Here is a 20582-nt window from a genome sequence, read left to right on the forward strand (position 1 = left end):
CAGGTTTATTTTAATACCCGCTTACAGTGTTATTATTGGTCGGTCAGCCATGGTCAAACTTCTTTCCAGAACTCGAGACGGGCTGCCTTTTATTGTTGTCGCCTCAGCTGACACGGACAGCAGTTCTTTTATTCGACCTCATGTTTATTCATAACTAAACTTCATATTATGCAAGGTCTGCTGGATTCACTTTGCCCATTGGTTAAGAGTGTTGTCGATTGCCTTGTTCTGGTCAACTGGTTTTCTTTTCACATGCATTAGTACGGTCTATAAGTGTGTGTGTATTTTGTTGACTCCACTCTCGGCAGGTTGTTTTGGTCCTTCTCCGGGCAGATATCGGTTTCTTCTCGTCTTACGATTTGTTCAGTTCTGGTAGCACATTTATCCAACCTGTTACCACTGTGGAGTTGGCCAGTTACGCAGGTTTGACCAAACATAAACACTGTCGATGCTCGGTGGACGCATAATGGACGACATGTAAAGGTGACGTGAAGATTTGTATCGGTAGATCGTAAATTCAGAAATCCTGACACCCGTTTCCCACGCTCATCGAAATGAATGTCCCTCGCGTTAAACGGGAAAGACGGCGACGGGGCCAGGCACAGTTACCATGGCAAGAATCAACATGGGTGCAAAGTTTTGCCGGCGACGCACCCAGTCCAATCAAGGTGTCTGACTTGAACCCTGGCTTTGCATTGCGACAGATCGTATTGTTAATGGAGAAACGGAAATTCGATGATTGTTCGCAGTTAGTTAACCAAATGAACCAGCTGACATTGAAAACCATTATGCCGGAAATGCCAGTTGACGTTTTTATTGAAGAAATACCGTACTCTCTGGTCATATTGGAAAGTTTGTTTTCCAAGTTGTTTATCGCCGACCCGGACAGTTTTCCTGTAATCACATTAAAAGTAGAAAACATACTTTTAAGAATCGTACGATTTCTAGCAAGGCAAGAAGACCCTAATGCTCAAAAATTTTCGAAAATTGACCAAGCGGATAAAGCCATCGCTAGTATTTTACGTATTATTGCGTTCGTGGAGCCGGAAATTATGAAAACACTTCGTAGTCGGAAAAGAATGATGGAGACAGTATTGGAGGGCATGGGAGGGCATGGATTAGTTAGTATAGACAACTCGTTAATGACTTTGCATGATGCACTGAAACTAGAATTTGAGCAGAATATTATTGCCTACAAGGCCGCTTTACAGAAACTTGAAGATTTAAGTCTTTCCCACAGCAAGCCAATGACACTTAAAAACATTTCCACAGGCAGTGCCCGCACGGCCGCTCCAAGTCACCACAAACTCATGAAAGTCAACCAAGATCAAATACAAGTACGACTTTACAAGAACAAATCACTTCTAAATGTTGTAGAGCCAAGTATGAGATCCAAACTTCCAAACCTGCTGCAGTTTCTACAAGACTGCATAGAAAACGATAAAGGTGCACTTTTAGCGTTTGGTCAGCTTCGCAAAGAAATCAAAACTATACCCCAAGACGTGAAAGTTGCTCCGATCATTGCCCAGTACACACGGGGACTGAGGAAAGTGTTGGAAATATTCAAAAGAGTTTCTGATGAGAATCCAACCGATATGATGAACATGCCAGGTGATGGTTACCATAGTGATGAAGATACTGTGCTAACGATAGAGCATACATTACATTCCCAAGATGAATCTGATCAACTATGTGTGGATTCAGGGATATCATCCGGGACACAGTCACCAGGTATGTTATTAAGAATTATTTGTTAATGCATCTCCAAGAGTGACTGTAAAAAGTGATAAATATACTGCTAAACCCAAAAAATACATTGGCAACACTAATTATTTTACACAAAACTGAGAAACTCCAGGGATTTTGAAATTTTGAAATGGTGGATTTAAAAAAATACAATCTGATGGAGAAAGTACAGAAAAAGAAAGATATTAGTGGTCCTACCCTATCCATAGATTTTAATGTTAATTGTTCAGATCAGTAAGGTACCTTTACCCAAATGGTACAACGAAAAATAGGGTAAAATTTTTTAAAGTTAATTTCTACATAACATAGAAATACTTGGAGTTATTGCTTTGAATTTGGTTGCAACATATCTGAAATTATAAAACCTACATTTGTAAAAAAAAATAAAGTCAGACTTTGGAATACAAAAGAGACCATGCAACACTGCCATCCCAAGCACAATACTCAATTGTAATTTTGAATATTATAAAAATGTTTTCTATTCCTTTTCACTCTGACTTGGACTTGTAATTAACTATCAGTTTGACCTTAGACTGACCCTACTCCTTGACATAGTTCGCATAGTTATCACGGGACATAAATAAAGTTAGTGCATGATTTAAAAAACAAACATGGTAATTTATCCATGGTTTGTAATTTGTTAAATTTGTGGTAAAAATGTTGTACTATTGTTTCATTGATGTTGTATAATATTATAATACTATTGTTTTCACTGTCATTACATGGTATATCATTCTATTGTTTAGTTTTCATTATATGGTATAAACCCAATATACTATCTTATACCACAAAATGTCAGTGAAAAAATAATTTGAAACTACATAATGACATAATTTACATTGTCACAATATTTTTCATTGTCATTTTGTAGTAGAAAGGCATTATATTATTGGTTTTATTGTCATTAGATAAAATCATTATATTTCTGTAGTTATTGTCATTATGCGACATATAACCGTTATCACATCGGTTACTGAATGCCTCAACAGATAGTTGAAATGAATAGAAAACAACGGCGTCTCAAACGATGTGTTAAGGGCAAACATTCTTCATGCTTGTGACAGTTATTGTCTAGCATTCCAATGATGGTTGGTTTCATTGACACATTGCGATATAATTCATAAGTAGGGTGACAATTTTGAATTTGGTCCCATATTTAAGTTGAAATATACATGTGTTCCATCGGTTACATACAGTGAATTTCATGAAAGCATAAATGTTTTTCATAGAAATTTATAAAATATTCATATTACATTGATCAGTGCCCTTTATTCAAATCCAAACATTATAGCTTCATTGGCTATAAAAGCCATTTAGTATCACACATTACCCATGAGTCTTTGCAGGTTTCAATCACTCACTGGCATGTATTCGTCTACACATTGTAATTTGTCAAGTAATTTTAACTATCATTTGAATCAAAATATATAAAACATTTATAAATATTCTATATAAAAAACTTTCATGCCGTCATGGAATTTACTGTATCTGCTGCAAACACCGCAGATTGCTAAAAAAATCTTTGGACAAGAAATAGTATTCATATTTATGGTCATAATGCACTGTGCATGAATCATTTTTTGGGAGCAAATTGATTTTTTTCTATTCTGCACTTTATGGCCGAGAGTATGGTGGTGATCGACAGGTGTTCTGAGATATTTCAAACTACTTTATTTTAACTGGAATTAATTTTCGCTAAAAAGACTTTTGTAATGAGTTTAGGTGATTTTTGATGATTTGAATGTAAATCGGTATATTCACTGGATTTTATATTCATAGTATAATCACCCCTTCAGCAAAAATAAATTCCAAGTGAAAATAAAATGTTTGTTATGCTAATAACCTATTTAAGTTGTGTAAATGGTAAAGTGTAAATCGTCAGTGTTCCCGAACTGTGAAGATAGTGACTGAATGAGGCTACACTGAAGTGCTAATGTAGTGATTTATAAAGGATAATCTTGTTACATAGAGTCATCTGTCAGATGCAAATATGTGATGAAGTAAACAACCCATAACTATAATGGTAGTCTGGTTACCTTCCTTTTTATTTCGTGAGTTTCCATCCTCTCTGGTCTCCTGTAATGAATTCAGGGAAATTTCTTATTCTATCATACGAAAATATATTCCTGAAATTATTATCTTGTGAAAATTCATCCCTTTTAGTTTTGTTTTTACTTTTACACTAATGCTACATTGTTCTATAGTTTCAAAAACATCAAGAAGATGAAACTAACAACTATGAATCAAAGCTGAATTATTCAAATGAACTAATTTACATATTATAATATATGCAAACAAGCTAATTTGCATATTGTATTTACTATAAATGTGAACAGGAAACATGCAGTGAATACACCCAAATTGGAATAGTGTTTATAGAAAAATTAAAATGGATTGAATGGGAAATCTGAATACGTTTATCACCAATCAAATTTTACTGCGTTATTTAACAGTCACTGTGACACAATAAGCTTCAAAAACTTCTAAAATGTTTAATTTGTTTGTTTTGAAACTTTAGAAGCATTGTATGGATTTTTGCGAATCATTGTGAAGTTGCCTGTTGCATATTGAGTCACACGGGACGTTGTTCCCATGCTAGTTCAGCCACTCAGTTCTATTGTGCAGAAATATGTAGGAAAAGAATACAACGCTTTGGCATACATTGTGTACAACCAAGCTTAAACATTCCTTTAATGTATGTTAAAGAGAGAGGTGCATGACAATTGAAACAGAAACTTCTAAATTTCAGGAAACATAGGACATTCCTTTATTGTAATTAAAATATAATTAACATAAAACATAATGTAATTAAAGCTTCAATTTGAAACTTGATTGTCAATGCATGGTGAGGTACAGGTATAGTTGAATCAAGTGTTTAGTGCCAGAGTTATAATAGACCTATATATGTATATGAACAAAGAATTTAAATACATTAGGGATCAGCCAATAGAAACTCAGATGAAGTGGCTGGAACAAAAAAATCTATGGAAATAAATTAGTGGTTGCCTATAAAACATGGAACTGGAACAGTAATCTGTGGAGTAACTCAATTAAATAATTACAATTGAATTAAAATCTTAAATACATATGCAATTTAATTAAACTCAAATTAAATTAAATTAAAATCCTATATAGGAATGCAATTTAATTAAACTCAAATTAAATTAAAATTCAATATAGGAAAGCTATTTAATTAAACTATATCTAGTTAAAATACTTAAATCATAGACCCTTTGTGGGATCTATGCCTAAATTTAATAAATTTCAGAGAAATCAAATTTATTTACAATGTGATATTTTTTGTTTTGCAACGTTAATCATAATTTTGACAGGGAATATAGTTATTATGTCATTTTTTAGGAGTCAGATTATAGAGATCAGAGGCCTACATTCATAACATGTGTTTTATCTAGTGTTTTGACCTTGACCATCATCTTCCATTAGTCAGTATGATGTCATTTAATTCTCCATAAAAACTTTCTATTAAAATGTGTAACATATATTTTTCTGCTTAGTTGACCTACCGGTAATTAAACTCAGGCCTTTAAAATTATTCCAATTCCTGTAGAGAATTTTTATATTAAGTGAAATGATTTGATAATTGTGGATCCAAATATATATTTTCTATTATTGAATTTACTATGGAACTACTATGCAGCTTTACTTTCTGGGACAAAAGTTAACTTTGCTGTTCAAAGGGTAAATTAATTCAAGTGACAGTTATTAGTTACTTGTTATAAGCTCATTATCTAGGTTTTATGGATTAAAACTACAATTGGAAAAAAAAAGACAGATCAGGTGTCCAATCATTCCATGGTACGATCTGCGGCATTGATATCTCCACTAACTCGTTGAAGAAAATTAAAAGGGCATTTGTGGTATATAAACCTAGAAAGCAATGTCTCCTATATAAATCATGTCAGAACCTGAGCATAGACCCAAACTTCAGAATAAATGACTTGGTATAGAACGCAGGTATACGACTGACAAAGCAATGACATGCAAACTTCCCATACAACATAAAAGTACCAAATTCTTTTGAATAGTCTCGCTATTGTTACGCTCCATAAATTATCACAGCAATACACAATGTATAATGGCGCCATTCTGTCATTTGGAGTCACCCCTTGTAACTGCCCCGGTATATATACATTGTCAAATAATATTGCATATACGCGACCATATTTTATTTATCTTATGTTATTTTCATTCCTACTTTAAGATTACTTTGGGTCTGATCGTCTCAATATGATTCATTTGCATTATCAGAACAGTAGTTCACAAAGTGATTCACCTGACCTTTGACCCCTCTTTTGCTCAACTTGCCATAGCACCATTTAGTTTTTTAGCCGACGGCGTTTGTTCAGTTGTCTTTAGACTTTTGAGCTACATGCATGATCCATTGAATATAATCGTCTGCAGTTATATTAAAGTACCAATAACATTTTCTTGAACGATTGTTCAGTTTGTCTTTTAATAGGGACTTGCGCAACAAACTACTTATAATTGTCTTTTCCAACATCAATGATTATAGTACCAATCATAATTTATTTTGTGATTTTAAATGCAAATACATCTTATATTTTTAACCCAGCACTGATCATGGTTTCATATCAGGTTCAATATAAAAAAAAAATAAAATAGTTCTTATGGCAAAGATGGCAGTAAGTAATGAACTCAGAACATATAATTTATTCGAGAAAGAATTCAACCATGTTCTGTGTCAATAGATCGTGATGAAAATCTAACTGAAATAGACTACCTGAATAATAAACAAAAACTGTTCTGTTTATTTGCATACTTGTTACAAAGCAGTTCTCAGAACTGATAACTCCATCATATAGCTTTGTTACAATGCTCTTATTATTTAGATAGTTTTTTCTTTAAACTTAAACTTAAACTTCTTTTTTTGCAGATAAAACTTCTAGTGATGCTGGAGACATAGCGACCACCAGTAAAAATGGCTCTGATATGGAAGTGATAACTTTAGGACAAGGCAAGGACATCAGAAGAAAGCAGGAAAGAGGACGGCAAAGAAATAAAGAAAAATCTAGAAGAGGGCGATCAAAAGAACGGCGTTCTGTTTCGATAGATCGTGATGATATCAAACATTCAATTACGAGACCTAGAAGGAACAGTGTAGAAGAGAGCACTGAACTGAGAGTTATGATAGACAGAATAAACAAAATGGCTGCTGCAACAGGTGATTATTATATAGCTTGACATGGGGTCATCAAAGGTCACTAGTCAAATCACTTTATAGTTTTTAGTCCTCGTTCGAACGCAGTCCAAAAACAGGGACTTATGTTTTGACCTCTGTGCTTCCGTCTGTGTGTGCGTGCGTCCAGACCTGTATCTTATAATGCCTGGACCAATCATAATCAAACTTCACACATACATCATACATGATATTATACATATGCATATCAATTTGTTTCACGATCTGATTAAAAGATGGCCGAATAGCGGCCGTTTTTGTTCTAAAAATCATCAAAATCAAGCATTTCTCGGTTGTTCACTGATGGATTTTGTTCAAACTTGGTATATACTATGGATATTATAGGACCTTGATGCATATCATTTTGTTTTTCAGATAAGATTCAAAATGGCTGACTGGTGGCCATTTTGTTTTAATGAATGGGCTTCTAGAGCCATATCTCTGACATGCTTTGACTGACTATGTTCAAATTTTATATATTCATTATACATGTATTCAAAATGGCTGATTTTGTTTTAACTTATGTTGTTCCAGAGCAATATCTCTCAATATGGACAAGTACTCATTTGACAATCAGATACAAATGTCAATCATTTAAATGTTAAACAATCATCATATTCCTGACATGTTTATGTTCCAGCTATATTACTATAAACAAAACTGTATAGCTTAAATTAGATAACTAACAGGGACTGTGCCATGCATGGCTTGTATTATATATTTCTCCAAATTAAAAAACCTAATAACTTTGTAATGTGTCTTAATATGAGTATTCCATGAATGCCAGTCAAAACTTTAATTAAATATCATTCTTAATTTTTGGTGTTAGTATACTGTATTTCACTTGAAATTTATTTTTTGATGATACATGTATTAATGAACAACAAAAAATCTGATAAAGGAAATCCCCCCTCTTTTTTTACACACACTTTGTGTCTTATAATTTCCTGCATGAACCCATTTTTTTGATATCGGTAATAAATTCCAGTCGAAAAATGGAATTAACATTGTTTTTTTATTGAAACATCTTTTTTCTCATATTTGTTATTCTTAAACTGCCCAAACTATTGAAGATTGGTCAATGACTCTAACAAACAATGTGAAAGTTGTATTAACAAAGCATAATTTGAGTTACATAACATACTTCTTATTTTGCATGTTCTCTTTTGCATGTGTTTTTACTACAGGTCAAAGAAGCAGAAGTCGGTCATGTAGTCGAGATCGCTCGGAGCCGCATCCTCCAGCCCGGAAACACCTTAAGAGTACGCATCTCATTAATTGTCATGTTTGTAATTAAGGAACTGTTCATCATCATTTTTTTTTTCCCATATCTGGCAAATTTTCAACTGTTCTAGGTTTCCTACTCATGAAAGCGTAAATATAACAGAATTCTTTGAAAATTAATAATCCCTTTTTTGTACATGTTGATGCAAGAGGTTTGCTTGAATTTATCCACCCCCATATTTCTATCAGCATGTATTATCCTGCATGCAAATCAAGCGCATGGAATATACCATTACTGGAATATGGGGGTGGAAGATTCTTTGTTATTCATGTGCTTAGAATCTGTTTGCTTGCTACTAACCTCAATACCAATAATGTTGCATACTGTCCGTAATGTATGTTTTCAATGTGATACAATTATACACCAAAAAGCGTCCAAACAATCAATTGATCTTTGAAAAACTATATTATGGATTACAGGCTGATTATATACTGTAGAATATTTCAGCTGGAATAAATTTTTGCTGAATAGACTTTTTGGGTGTTTTGTATGGAATTTATTTTCACTGATATTTGTTGATTTGAATGTAAAATGTAGGAAAAAAAATATATTCACTGGATTTTATTTTCACTGAATCACTCCTTCAGCGAAAATAGCGAAATTAAATTCCAAGCGAAAATAAAGTATTCTACAGTAGTACAGTGTTTGTTTACTTGGCATTTAGATGGTTTACATGCTGCAAGATGATAATGTCGTTTAAAGCAATGCAGTCAATACGTATAGCTTCATGTTCGATTCAGGTTGTTTGACAAATAAATAAAAAAATGTGCATGGTGATGGGCTTAATGGTGTTAGCAGCTTTCACAATGCTTGTAGAATCACTGGTGTTCAATGCATGTTATATAATTGGTGTTTATTTCCCCTCAATATTTATCCACTGTATAGGTGCCAAAGAATGGCTGTGGTCAGATCTTAATTTGACAGGTACATCATGCTTCATTTTAAAGCCACTTCCTCTATTTGCTGAAAATTCTATATTTGTTATTATACTTTCACAGTTTTAATAACTATTAACAATTTGATGTAAAATGCACAAAATCATTGATATCAAAGAATTTTCAGCAAGCTAGGTGGTTAAAACATGCTTTATAAATTAATTTTCACATAAATTTAACTTTGCAGGAATTGTATATTGTTTGTTTGTTTATTGTAAACTATTTATCACTTATGGCGTATGTGTTTGTCTGTTTGTCTTTACTTTACTCTAACCAACCACTGTAATTTTAATTTCATCCTAGACTCCTCAGGTTACTAACAATTATACTCTTCAGAAATTGTTTTTATGCATAATTAATGAACTAATTTACCTAACACAAACTGGTCTTGTAATGTTCTAATGTCATGTAGTGTAAAAACAAAGACAAATTGAAATCACCACTGAGGGCAATCATCTGTTATGGCAATTCTTGCAACTCAGTTTACATTTCAAGATATTCGCATGGAGTATATAATGGACGACATAAAGAAATTTTTATAAAGAGTCCATTTTAGTACTACATAAATTGTATCAGAAGAGTGGTACTGAGAGAAAGTGTGCCAAAATCAGACTGGCTTGTGTTCCATGCTATAGATATGATAATGACCACTAACTTAAGGAGTAAAGAATGTCTACTAACTTAGGGAGTGAAATGGAGACTGTTTTGTAGTCATTCTGCTCTAATTATGCTATAGAGCTGAGTGTACCTTTACGTATGTTGACCCTTAGAGTTGTCACAGTTTTGATCTGCAACTAAAATTATTGTTAGGTTGTTTTTTGACTACATGTATTTAGTAAAATTATAAACTTGTTTGTGTGTTTTTAGTCACGTGACATGTGAGACGTCAGTACTCTATGACAAAATCTGTCTATAAGTAAATGTTTAAATGCATTTTCTCTGATATTTTTTATTTTTTTTTTCTATTCTTGTAAAATTAACATAATATTCACGTATGTAAATTTATAATACATCATTTGAATTTTGAGGAATTTGATGAAACAATGTTGGCATGGCAACATAAATTTCCAAACATCAGCAATGTTGTATCGTTTGGTTTTCATTCACATAAATCGTTTTAATTTCGCATGAGACAATTTTTTGTAAATTTCACAAAAAATGTGAAAATGTTATGGAGTCACAATAACTTTTGTCTTTATGCCATTAAATTATCAAATCAGAAATTCCTTGAAGAGAAAATTAGACAATTTACAGTATTATTTGTACAAATGTACTCTTTATTTCATAATTTGTTTCTATAAAAACATAAATATTTGACCTTGACTTTTGAAAAAAAGATTTATTTTGTAGCATTTAATGTTACCAAGCAAAAACAAAATTGAGAAAAATTAATCGACTACATGGAATTTATCTTACAGGTGAGGTTGAAAACCAGAGAGATGGAAGCAGTGCTGACAGCCAATCAAATAACTCGGTAGAAATTAATGGATCCTCAATGAATGGTAGGGTTTCTCCAATGGAAGTGAAAATTTTCAAATCAAGTCGAGAAAAACTATTCTCCGATGAAATTGAAAGATTAAAAACGGAATTGGCTAAATGCAAAGATACGATACAGCTACTACAGCAGCGCGAAAAACAACTCATGACGAGGTAAGATAACATGTTATTATGGCATTTCAAAATAAAACAATAGGTTTCTATTGGTTAATGGCATAACATTGGAACATTTACTAATGATGTCATTACGCATTGTACTTGTTGATTGGCTGGTTGGATTCAACTTCCATTTAGTTTATAAATATTCATAGAAATGAAAGGAATGGGTTTGTAGTGTTGATAGTATTTATTGGTCTGAAGATAGTATAAAAAACTTTGTGGATACAAAAGTACATGCTTTTTTTTTTTGACTTATTATTTTCATTTTAGCCAAATATTTTGGCCAAAAAAAGGTGTAAGACTTTTCAATCTGCCTCACACCTACCGGAGACAAATGTATTTGGTCAAATACGCGCTAATAAATTTGGTTTCTGTAAAACTTACAAAACAAAATATTCATGAATTTGTTGATGGTGCCAAAAGAAAATAACTTTTATAAAAAATCTTTCCTTCATTATCTATAATACATGGTAAATGGTATTTAGAAATACTGATGAAAAGTAGAATTGTCATATGCTTTCAATTCGTCTTTCAGTGTTTGATGTTTTTTGCAGGTTTTAAATTCATTGAATGAATAGAGCTGTATCAATTACTTAAGGTAGAGATGCAGTTTATTTGTGAATTTCAATCAAAAATAGTTTTTTTCGTTTTTTATATAGATTTTTATCTAAAGAACATTCTGTGAAAATTTGACCAATGAATTCTTATTGGAACACCATTAAAATTGCTGTTTATTTTCTGGTTAAAAATAAAAAAACACTCACACGTGGCAATGTTTATGTCCAATTGCCTAATTTGCATGAGTAAGCAAATAACAGGACCTTTGATTGACAATATGCATATCGAGATTGTAAGGGTCATAGTTCATTCAATTCATGCGCATGTGCAATTATTCTCGAATCAGTTATCGTTCGCTAGCAAACCAAACATTATATTTCCTCAGCGTTTTTTCCTAATTGTTATCATTACATTATGCGTGGTGTGAAAAGAAAGAGAGGTAGAAAGAAGATTCAGATGATTTCTATGTCGGAAGAGGCAAAAGCTACACTGAAGGCATAAGCCTGCCGAACGAAAAACAAAATCGATGTGAGCGTCCAAACGTGACTTTCCCTGAAGGCGTGAATCCGAGTTTCTCATTGACTGAGAGATTTCATTTTTAAATAATTGTTCTCAAAAAATAAACTGAGTATGTGAAGAATAATTTAACATTGTTTACAGTGATAACTGCTCATTGTCGAAACGCAGCTTACCCATTCACGCTAGTCACAATAAACATCATACTCTTGAATAGGCGTCAATGACTACGGTAAAACTTAGACTCTATATTAGGCATCAGGAATGATTGAAATGTTCGAAAATGACGCCAAAATACATCTTAAAAGTCCTATTTTATTTTTTTCTAAATCCCATCCCGAATTTACGGCAGAATCTGGTCCCTCAAATAAGGGACACGTGAGCTTTGATTCTAACCGGATATATTGCACTGGGTCGGGGAGATACAAACGTTCGTGTATCTTTTGTCCAATGCTAGGTGCTAGGTGGTGCGAGACAGCTTTGTTTGCAACCGGACGAACTCCGTTTAATTCAATGAAGCAAACAACTGACAATGCTAAAATAAATTGCAGAGGTACGCTAAAATTAATTGAAAACAAGCAAATAATTTCAATGAAAAATAAATCACAGAGAGAGGTAACTTGATACATTAACAACTCTTTTGACGCGCTGACCGCTTCTCGGCGTCTGATGTTTTGATTTCCTTGTCATAATACTTACTGATTGATGATTTTGTTTTTATTTTTGAATTTTTTAGCCTGCAACTCGGCCATGACCTTTGCTTTTTCCGTGAAAAATGGAGAAGTTTACGTCAATTTGACGGACATTCCATTTTTTTAAAACTAACGAGCACACTGTTTAGCACTCCTATTTTTTCATTTGCTGATTTCTATTCAGAAAAATTCGACCGCTCGAAAATGCACCTTAATTTTGCACTCATGTCATGTCAGATTTCCAACACTAATTATTTAAAACCGGTCGAAATTTTAAAACTTTTACGTTAGGAGCTGGAGCTCTCTCCTTGCAGCGACCGTCGCCGGTAGTACAACAGCATGTTTTGTACTAGTAGGTACATCCGTGCGCTGATTGTCTGCGACTGTCTTAGAAAATCCCTGAATAAGGCGTTACCAAAATCGAAAAAAAAAAAATATGCCTCCTTAAAAAACGAACAGAATTCAAATATTTCTTTTAACAAATAAGTTGCAGTGGGAAAATGGGATTGGAAACGCTGAACAAAACTTCTGTGCCTCGCGTTTCGATTCTAGGATTACGCGATTATTCATTATTGTGCGTTCGCTTCCTGGGGTTGGTTCTAAATACTGCATAAAAATCATCAAGGATAATTAATTTAATATCCCACTTTGTACTCTTCACGGTAAACCATAGGCTCTGAAATACTCGTAGATTTTTTATTGAAAATACATCGAAGAGAAGCCATGATGTTTTGATCTTGATAAAAAGTCACCTTCCTAGGACCGCCCCCTGTTTAATAATTCATGAGATGACGTCATGTTTACTGGGCATTGACACGTGTTTTTACCGACCCCATCAAAACACTGGTATGAATGACGTGTTTCTGATTTATATATTCAAAAGCAGTGGTTCTGGTCCAACAATTTTACATAAAATGTCTATGTCTATACGTTAACTTTCAATTTCAATAGTCTAGAAAGTATGACAAAGTATGACAAAGCAGTAATTCCCGGTTTAACGCGCAAATATGCAAATTAGCCTTTTTCTCGTCTTCTATTTTTGGTGAATTCTTGGGTTTTAAATTAAAATAGCTGATAGACGCTTTGGCCATTTGCCTCGAAATTTTCACACTTTATTGACAAGGTGTTTCCCCTTCAAAATGCGTCCGGACAGTTTATTACGATGAGTGGAACAAAAATAACAAGTCCGCAATTAACATGGATATATAAATTATGCAAAAATAGAAAAGAGTGAACTTTGAGGTCATGCTGTGCGACTTTGAAAGCCATTAGAGAGATGAGTAGACGCATTTGAATTAGTAGTATACCAAGGTATCCAGTGATGTAATTTTACCCACAAACGGACTTGAAGTTTTTGAGCTAATTTTTTTTAAACCTCTTTTGTCCAAAAAAGCATATTTTTGACCCAAAATAAAAATCTCATTCTGGATATTTAAAATAAAGACAAGTTTTACAAAGTTTGTATAATAAGCTTTCAGAAAATATATAACATGCTGGATATATAATACCATCTTCATTGTTTAATTACTCAATTAAAAAGCAAGCCAAATAAACTGCATCTCTACCTTAATGTAATGAAAATGCAGGGGTTACATAACAGTAGTCACAGGAAATTAACTTTTTTTTCTTCAGATTATCTGATACGTCACAGCGTCATCTCTACCGCAAAGCATCAGAGCAGCCTGCAGTGGATTTGATTAACGCTTACACTAAACTATACACTGAATCGCGACAAGATGCTTTGGATGTGCTGGATGTCATGTCCGACTTGAATCAATTTGATGACACAGATGATATCAAATCAAAGCTTTTATTCTCTGTCATTGTGGTAGGTTGATGACATGATACATGACATATACGCTGTGCGGCTACTGAATATACTGAATTCTCGCTTTTCATGAATTTTTTTCGACATGAACGCTATGAATTTGTCAAATCACAAAAAATCCTAGCAAAGAATTCAACTGCTCACAGTAATATTTGTTTTACAGTTCTGTTCACCGATTAATTCTGAAATACTCAGTGTATTATTCCTGAACAAATCCAATGTTATTGCAATGAACCGCATGAGGTTGAGATTTTTGTAATTTGTTTTTGATAAGCTTGTATTGTGGGATTCACAGTATTGAATGTATCCAATACGCATGTATGCTGTATACATAGCAGCTAATTTGAAAGAAAACCAATCATGTTCAGGTATATTCAACAATGAGCCATCACAGTTATTGTCTACATTTGTCACATTTTACAAAAACACACTATTGTCTAGTTATTGAAAAGAACCATGCACTTTTAACACTTCGGTCATTCAAATATTCACAGCTATGACATTTCTTTCTATGTGTGATGCACTGTGACTACAAAATAATAACGTGTTCAACACCGTAAAAATGTGTCAATTTTTAAGGAAATTTTATTTTATTTTACTCATAATATGAACAATGTATTTACCTGCAGTGTGACACAAATCCTTAATGTCAAAACATCAATACACCAAACTCGGTGAAGAGCAATTTTTGATGTGTTTTTGTATTTAAAAATAATCACCAATAAAAACTTTCCCTGCAGTTTAAAAGTTACACATCAGATATCAGATAAAAAATGTTTGTGCTCATTTTTTGGTATGATTTTGACAAAAAAAGTTATTAAAATGAGAACCATTTCATGAAGAAAAATCAATTAATACCTAGTTGCAGCTTTCTGAATATAAATATAACATATGTTAAATTTCAAATTTCCAGACCATAATTTGCATATTGTGTTACATCCTATTGTAACTTCTAGCATGTTACTGTATAATGAATGCCATGACAAATGTTCATGTGTCTAAAGAATGTCTCCAGTTTTGTTTACATATGACTTGTGTATTGTATGCAAATTATAGGATATGCAAATTATAAGGTATGCAAATTAAAGTTATGTAAATTACAAGGTATGCAAATTCAAAGTATGCAAATTACGAGGTATGCAAATACAGGGTATGCAAATTATAGGGTATGCAAATTACAAGGTATGCAAACTACAGGGTATGCAAATTATAGGGTATGCAAATTACAAGGTATGCAAATACAGGGTATGCAAATTATAGGGTATGCAAATTACAAGGTATGCAAACTACAGGGTATGCAAATTATAGGGTATGCAAATTACAAGGTATGCAAATTCAGGGTATGCAAATTATAAGGTATGCAAATTATAAGGTATGCAAATTACAAGGTATGCAAATACAGGGTATGCAAATTATAGGATATGCAAACTACAGGGTATGCAAATTATAAGGTATGCAAATTAATTTTTTTCCTTGTGTTTATTTTTTCAGCTTGCATTTCGTTTTTCTCAAAATGAAATTGAGGAAATGATGTCCAAAGTTATTGAAGCTGTCAACATACCTAATACAGGAGTTAGTGCACAGATAAGTACGCATAGTGTCTATGTGAAGGAGATGGAGTGTCTGACAACTAACTACCTCTATAGGACAGCAAAGCAGTATGATCTGAATAATGTCATAGAAGTAAGAAATTATTTTTAACAGACCACCCAAAAAATATGCACATGTCTTGAAAATCAGACATGAAAGTCACACAAATTGAACTTTAATATAGTTGACGTTTTCAGGGATTGTTTAAATTTCAAAGGTTGGATGTGATCAGATATAAATTGTTTGACTTATTGTAACTATATACAACAAGAAGACAATTTTAAATATAATTTTTTTCAAATATTTTTCTAAAATAAACAAGCGAATCATGCCACTAGATTTCACACTGATTAATATGAAATTGTAACCACAAGAAACAGAGTTAACGACTGGGACAACAATAACAATGACGACGAGGCAGGCATTTTAATCTACTTCCTTTCTCTTGTTTAAGATTACACGCAAGATAATAATTCTACTTCAATTGGTGAAAATGTTTTATTAACAACTGCATTTGTTTTTCTCACAGAAAGTCAGCGAGCAGTTGTTCTCAACACTACATGATTACCCAAGCCTACGCATGTCTTCTGGCATAAAATCCTTCATCGGCACCTGTGTTCGTGTTGCTTGGCAACTGAGCACACATTCACCTCCGTACATCTTAGACTATGATCATAAAGATTTCAACGACCAATTACATCAAAGATTCCATCGTAATGATACAAACAAAAAGATAAAGGGTTATCTTTGGCCCGCTCTGCTCGATGCAACTACTCTTAAATGCGTACATAAGGGTGTAGTCATTACAGAGAAATCAGAAAGCGACGATGAATTATGTGATACGAAATTATGATATATGTTGAAAATCCTCGAACAACAACAAAACGAGGGTATTGCTTCTACTGCTAATGATGATGATAATAATGATGATGATGATGATAATGATCATGAGTATTTTTAAGCATAATTGTACACAATTGTTTTTACCAAACTTTTTGTGTGTTTGTATTTCCAAGACCGAGCACATAAAGACATGTGCATTGCTGTGAATACAATCTGGATTTTATTGTCAAATGTCAATTCAACTTATTTATCTCCATATCTGGGAAATTTTACTTTTTGGGACAATGCCCATTGTCCAATGTCAGACTACAATTCAAAAATTGAATTACTGGTACAAATTTTATTATTTGTCATCAGAAACACCAACAACATACGCTTACATGCAATATTACCCAGTTACCTAACCCAATATACTCGTAGAATCATGTGATTATACAATTTTTTGATCTTGTTATCCTGTATTTTGACCTTTTACTAATTTGAATTTGACTTTGTGATTGACATAGTCTAATTTGAATATCCTGGCTAATAAAAAACAAAATTTTCCTTAAAAATTAGACAAAACAGTAATTATGTAACACTGTTCATTGGCACTAATGTGGCGATTGAGTTTAATATTCTCCATCTATTTAGTACTCTCGTTGATGTGTTGTGTAACAAGTTGTTACTTATTAAGCCACCAGGTCTTTCAGGATAACATATCGTGTATCTTTGTACTACTGTATATATTTGTAAATTTTGCTAAATTGGAAACGTATTGAAAATTTAAAGGGCGGTAGTCGTTGTGCCGCGTCCTGTCCTGTAGCGATGTATACAACGTGTGTAAAATACATTATTTACATGAAATTGGAACACACGCTGCGAGGCGACCACAACTCTTTAATATTCAAATTCTATATCGATAACAAAATTTCCAAAGGATTTAGTCAACCTAGCTAGCAATTCCACAACTGCCATTTGGGACAAACTGCAATGTACATATTTTGTCTTCAATCATTTATGGCGAACTATTAACGCAAAGAAAAAATAAAATCATGTACACGTTTAACCAAAAATTATAAACTGCACAATTAACTTATGCAATAAAGATCTTGAATGAATTATTAAAGAAGACGCACGAAATGCGAGATAAACATAAATCGCAAGACAAACATAGATTTCTAGAAATACTAAATGAAAATGAGTGAGTCTGTGAGAGAATTGGTTAGTTTTCGTTACAGGCTGTATTCGCTGGTGCCTTTGCTTATTCGCAAAGTGTGGTTATACAAGCGTTTTTGAATACAGTGATCTTCATGTTCATTCACTTTCGTAGAACCTTTCCAGGTGACCGCTGTGATTTGGTAATACTTATGGTCAAAATATATTTGATACACACAAGATCTTTGTCGTATATTAAAGTATATTTACCCTTACTTTATAAATTATATATAACAAAAAGCACAATTTAACTGTACAGTAAAATGTGTATTAAATAAAGGAGCACTAAATATAAGCCAGTTGCATTGTGGGTACAATTAGCTCTTCTTTTTAGCTCCGCTGTCGACTTTGTCGAGCGGAGCTTATCATATGAGTGATTGTCCGTCGTCGTCGTCGTCCGTCGTCCGTGTCAATGTTTTACTTTTTCGACTTCTTCTTGAAAACTACAAGCCTGAATGCTTTGATACTTGGTGTATATGTACCTTGGGTAGACCTCTCTCAGATTTGTTCATTTCATGATGATATCTTCAATTCTCTAATTTTGGTGAATATTTTTGTCATTTTTAGTAAAAAGTGATATTTTCGACTTCTTGTTGAAAACCGCAAGTCCAATTGCTTTGATATTACATATATAGGTACTACATGTGGACCTCTCTCAGATTTGTTCATTTTGTAATGATATCTTTAATTCTCTAATTTTGGTGAATATTTTTGTCATTTTTGGTAAAAAGTGATATTTTTGACTTCTTGTTGAAAACCGCAAGTCCAATTGCTTTGATATTACATTTATAGGTACTACATGTCGACCTCTCTCAGATTTGTTCATTTTGTAATGATATCTTCAATTCTCTAATTTTGGTAAAAAGTGATATTTTCGACTTCTTGTTGAAAACCGCAAGTCCAATTGCTTTGATATTACATATATAGATACTACATGTGGACCTTTCTCAGATTTGTTCATTTTGTAATGATATCTTTAATTCTCTAATTTTGGTGTATATTTTTGTCATTTTTGGTAAAAAGTGATATTTTTGACTTCTTGTTGAAAACCGCAAGTCCAATTGCTTTGATATTACATATATAGGTACTACATGTGGACCTCTCTCAGATTGTTCATTTTGTAATGATATCTATAATTCTCTAATTTCGGTGAATATTTTTGTAATTTTTGGTAAAAAGTGATATTTTCGACTTCTTGTTGAAAACCGCAAGTCCAATTGCTTTGATATTACATATATATGTACTACATGTGGACCTCTCTCAGATTTGTTCATTTCATAATGATATCTTTAATTCTCTAATTTTGATGAATATTTTTGTAATTTTTGGTAAAAAGTGATATTTTCGGATTCTTGTTAAAAACCGCAAGTCCAATTGCTTTGATATTACATATATAGGTACTACATGTGGACCTCTCTCAGATTTGTTCATTTTCTAATGATATCTTCTGTTCTTTAATTGCCATGTGCATTGCTAACAGCGGAGCTATCTCAGCCGACAGGCTGCTTGTTTGTTATTATGAAATTCATAATAATGAGTAGAGGTCCAAAATATTTTATTTATTTTATTTACCTTGGTGTCCATTTTGTTAGATCTGTGATATCTCGCATCGCACAACCCAAATTTGATTTCATTATAAAATAGTTATTCATTTACTGTTACAATATATCAGTAGAATTACCACTATCGTGAAATCTGTATTTGAAGTAGCACCCCTAATAAAAACTGTATTCGTTCCTTATGAACATTTTGCTTCTATTACAGATTTTACAGTACCATTATTCAGTTGTCTCTTCTCAAGAAAATTAAAAGTTATTTATGGAGTCCTGTTATGTAATTGGTTTTAATTTTTTAACAATAATCCCTGTGTTGTGTGTGTATAGTATTTTTAAAACATACAAAATGAACCTACGTAATGGCCATATTTCCATAATCCATAATAATGGGTTATGTGTACATATGAGCTTTAAATTTAACAAATATGGTATTTAAAAAAAAAAGTTATGTTCACATACCGTGCTAGTATAAAGCAAACTATCATGTGCATACCGGTATATATCATGTATCTTGCCAAAGTGATTTGCAAATAACTATATTCTTTGTGTTTTTGTTTACTCAAGTATTTATGTTCCCCTATGTGCTTTAATATGTCACCCATTTTTTTATTGAAATTAATAGTATTTTAAAGTAAATTACTTGGACTGATATTTTTCATTAGTATTTTATTTGGTATGTTCTTGTTTTCATTGTTATATATACTTGTGTTTTCTCAGTTGTACTTCTTGCTTTGGCAGAATTTTTTTTTTAAATTTTCCACAAAAATTATTTGTGTGTATAGAGGTGTTACTTCGAATGTAGAGTTGATTTAGTTGGAGATAACCTGTCAACATATACCAAGGATATTAATAATGGCAAATCTTTTTAGAATCAAAATTTTAACAGAAAATACAATTTATTGACATGGAATTAATTTTAGTAATAATATGTAGATTTAAGCGAAAAATTAACTTTGAAATGT

General features: G+C 32.6%; 1 protein-coding gene across 2 annotated transcripts; it reads left to right on the forward strand.

Moving 5' to 3' along the window:
- Positions 1 to 263: 263 nt before the first annotated feature.
- Positions 264 to 17954, forward strand: LOC100371731 (uncharacterized). 2 transcript variants are annotated; one of them, XM_006819497.3, is made up of 8 exons: positions 264 to 1731; positions 6662 to 6949; positions 8152 to 8226; positions 9135 to 9173; positions 10603 to 10834; positions 14239 to 14434; positions 15926 to 16117; positions 16554 to 17954. In XM_006819497.3, exons 1-8 carry the CDS (start codon positions 555 to 557, stop codon positions 16875 to 16877), a joined length of 2523 nt encoding a protein of 840 aa, XP_006819560.3. In that variant the 5' UTR covers positions 264 to 554; the 3' UTR covers positions 16878 to 17954. The 2 variants fall into 2 exon arrangements, with proteins under 2 accessions (XP_006819560.3, XP_085360358.1); XM_085504232.1 differs by lacking the exon at positions 9135 to 9173.
- The last annotated feature ends 2628 nt before the right edge of the window (positions 17955 to 20582 follow it).

Source organism: Saccoglossus kowalevskii, chromosome 10, assembly GCF_978046115.1.
Source record: "Saccoglossus kowalevskii chromosome 10, keSacKowa6.1, whole genome shotgun sequence".
NCBI lineage: Eukaryota > Metazoa > Hemichordata > Enteropneusta > Harrimaniidae > Saccoglossus > Saccoglossus kowalevskii.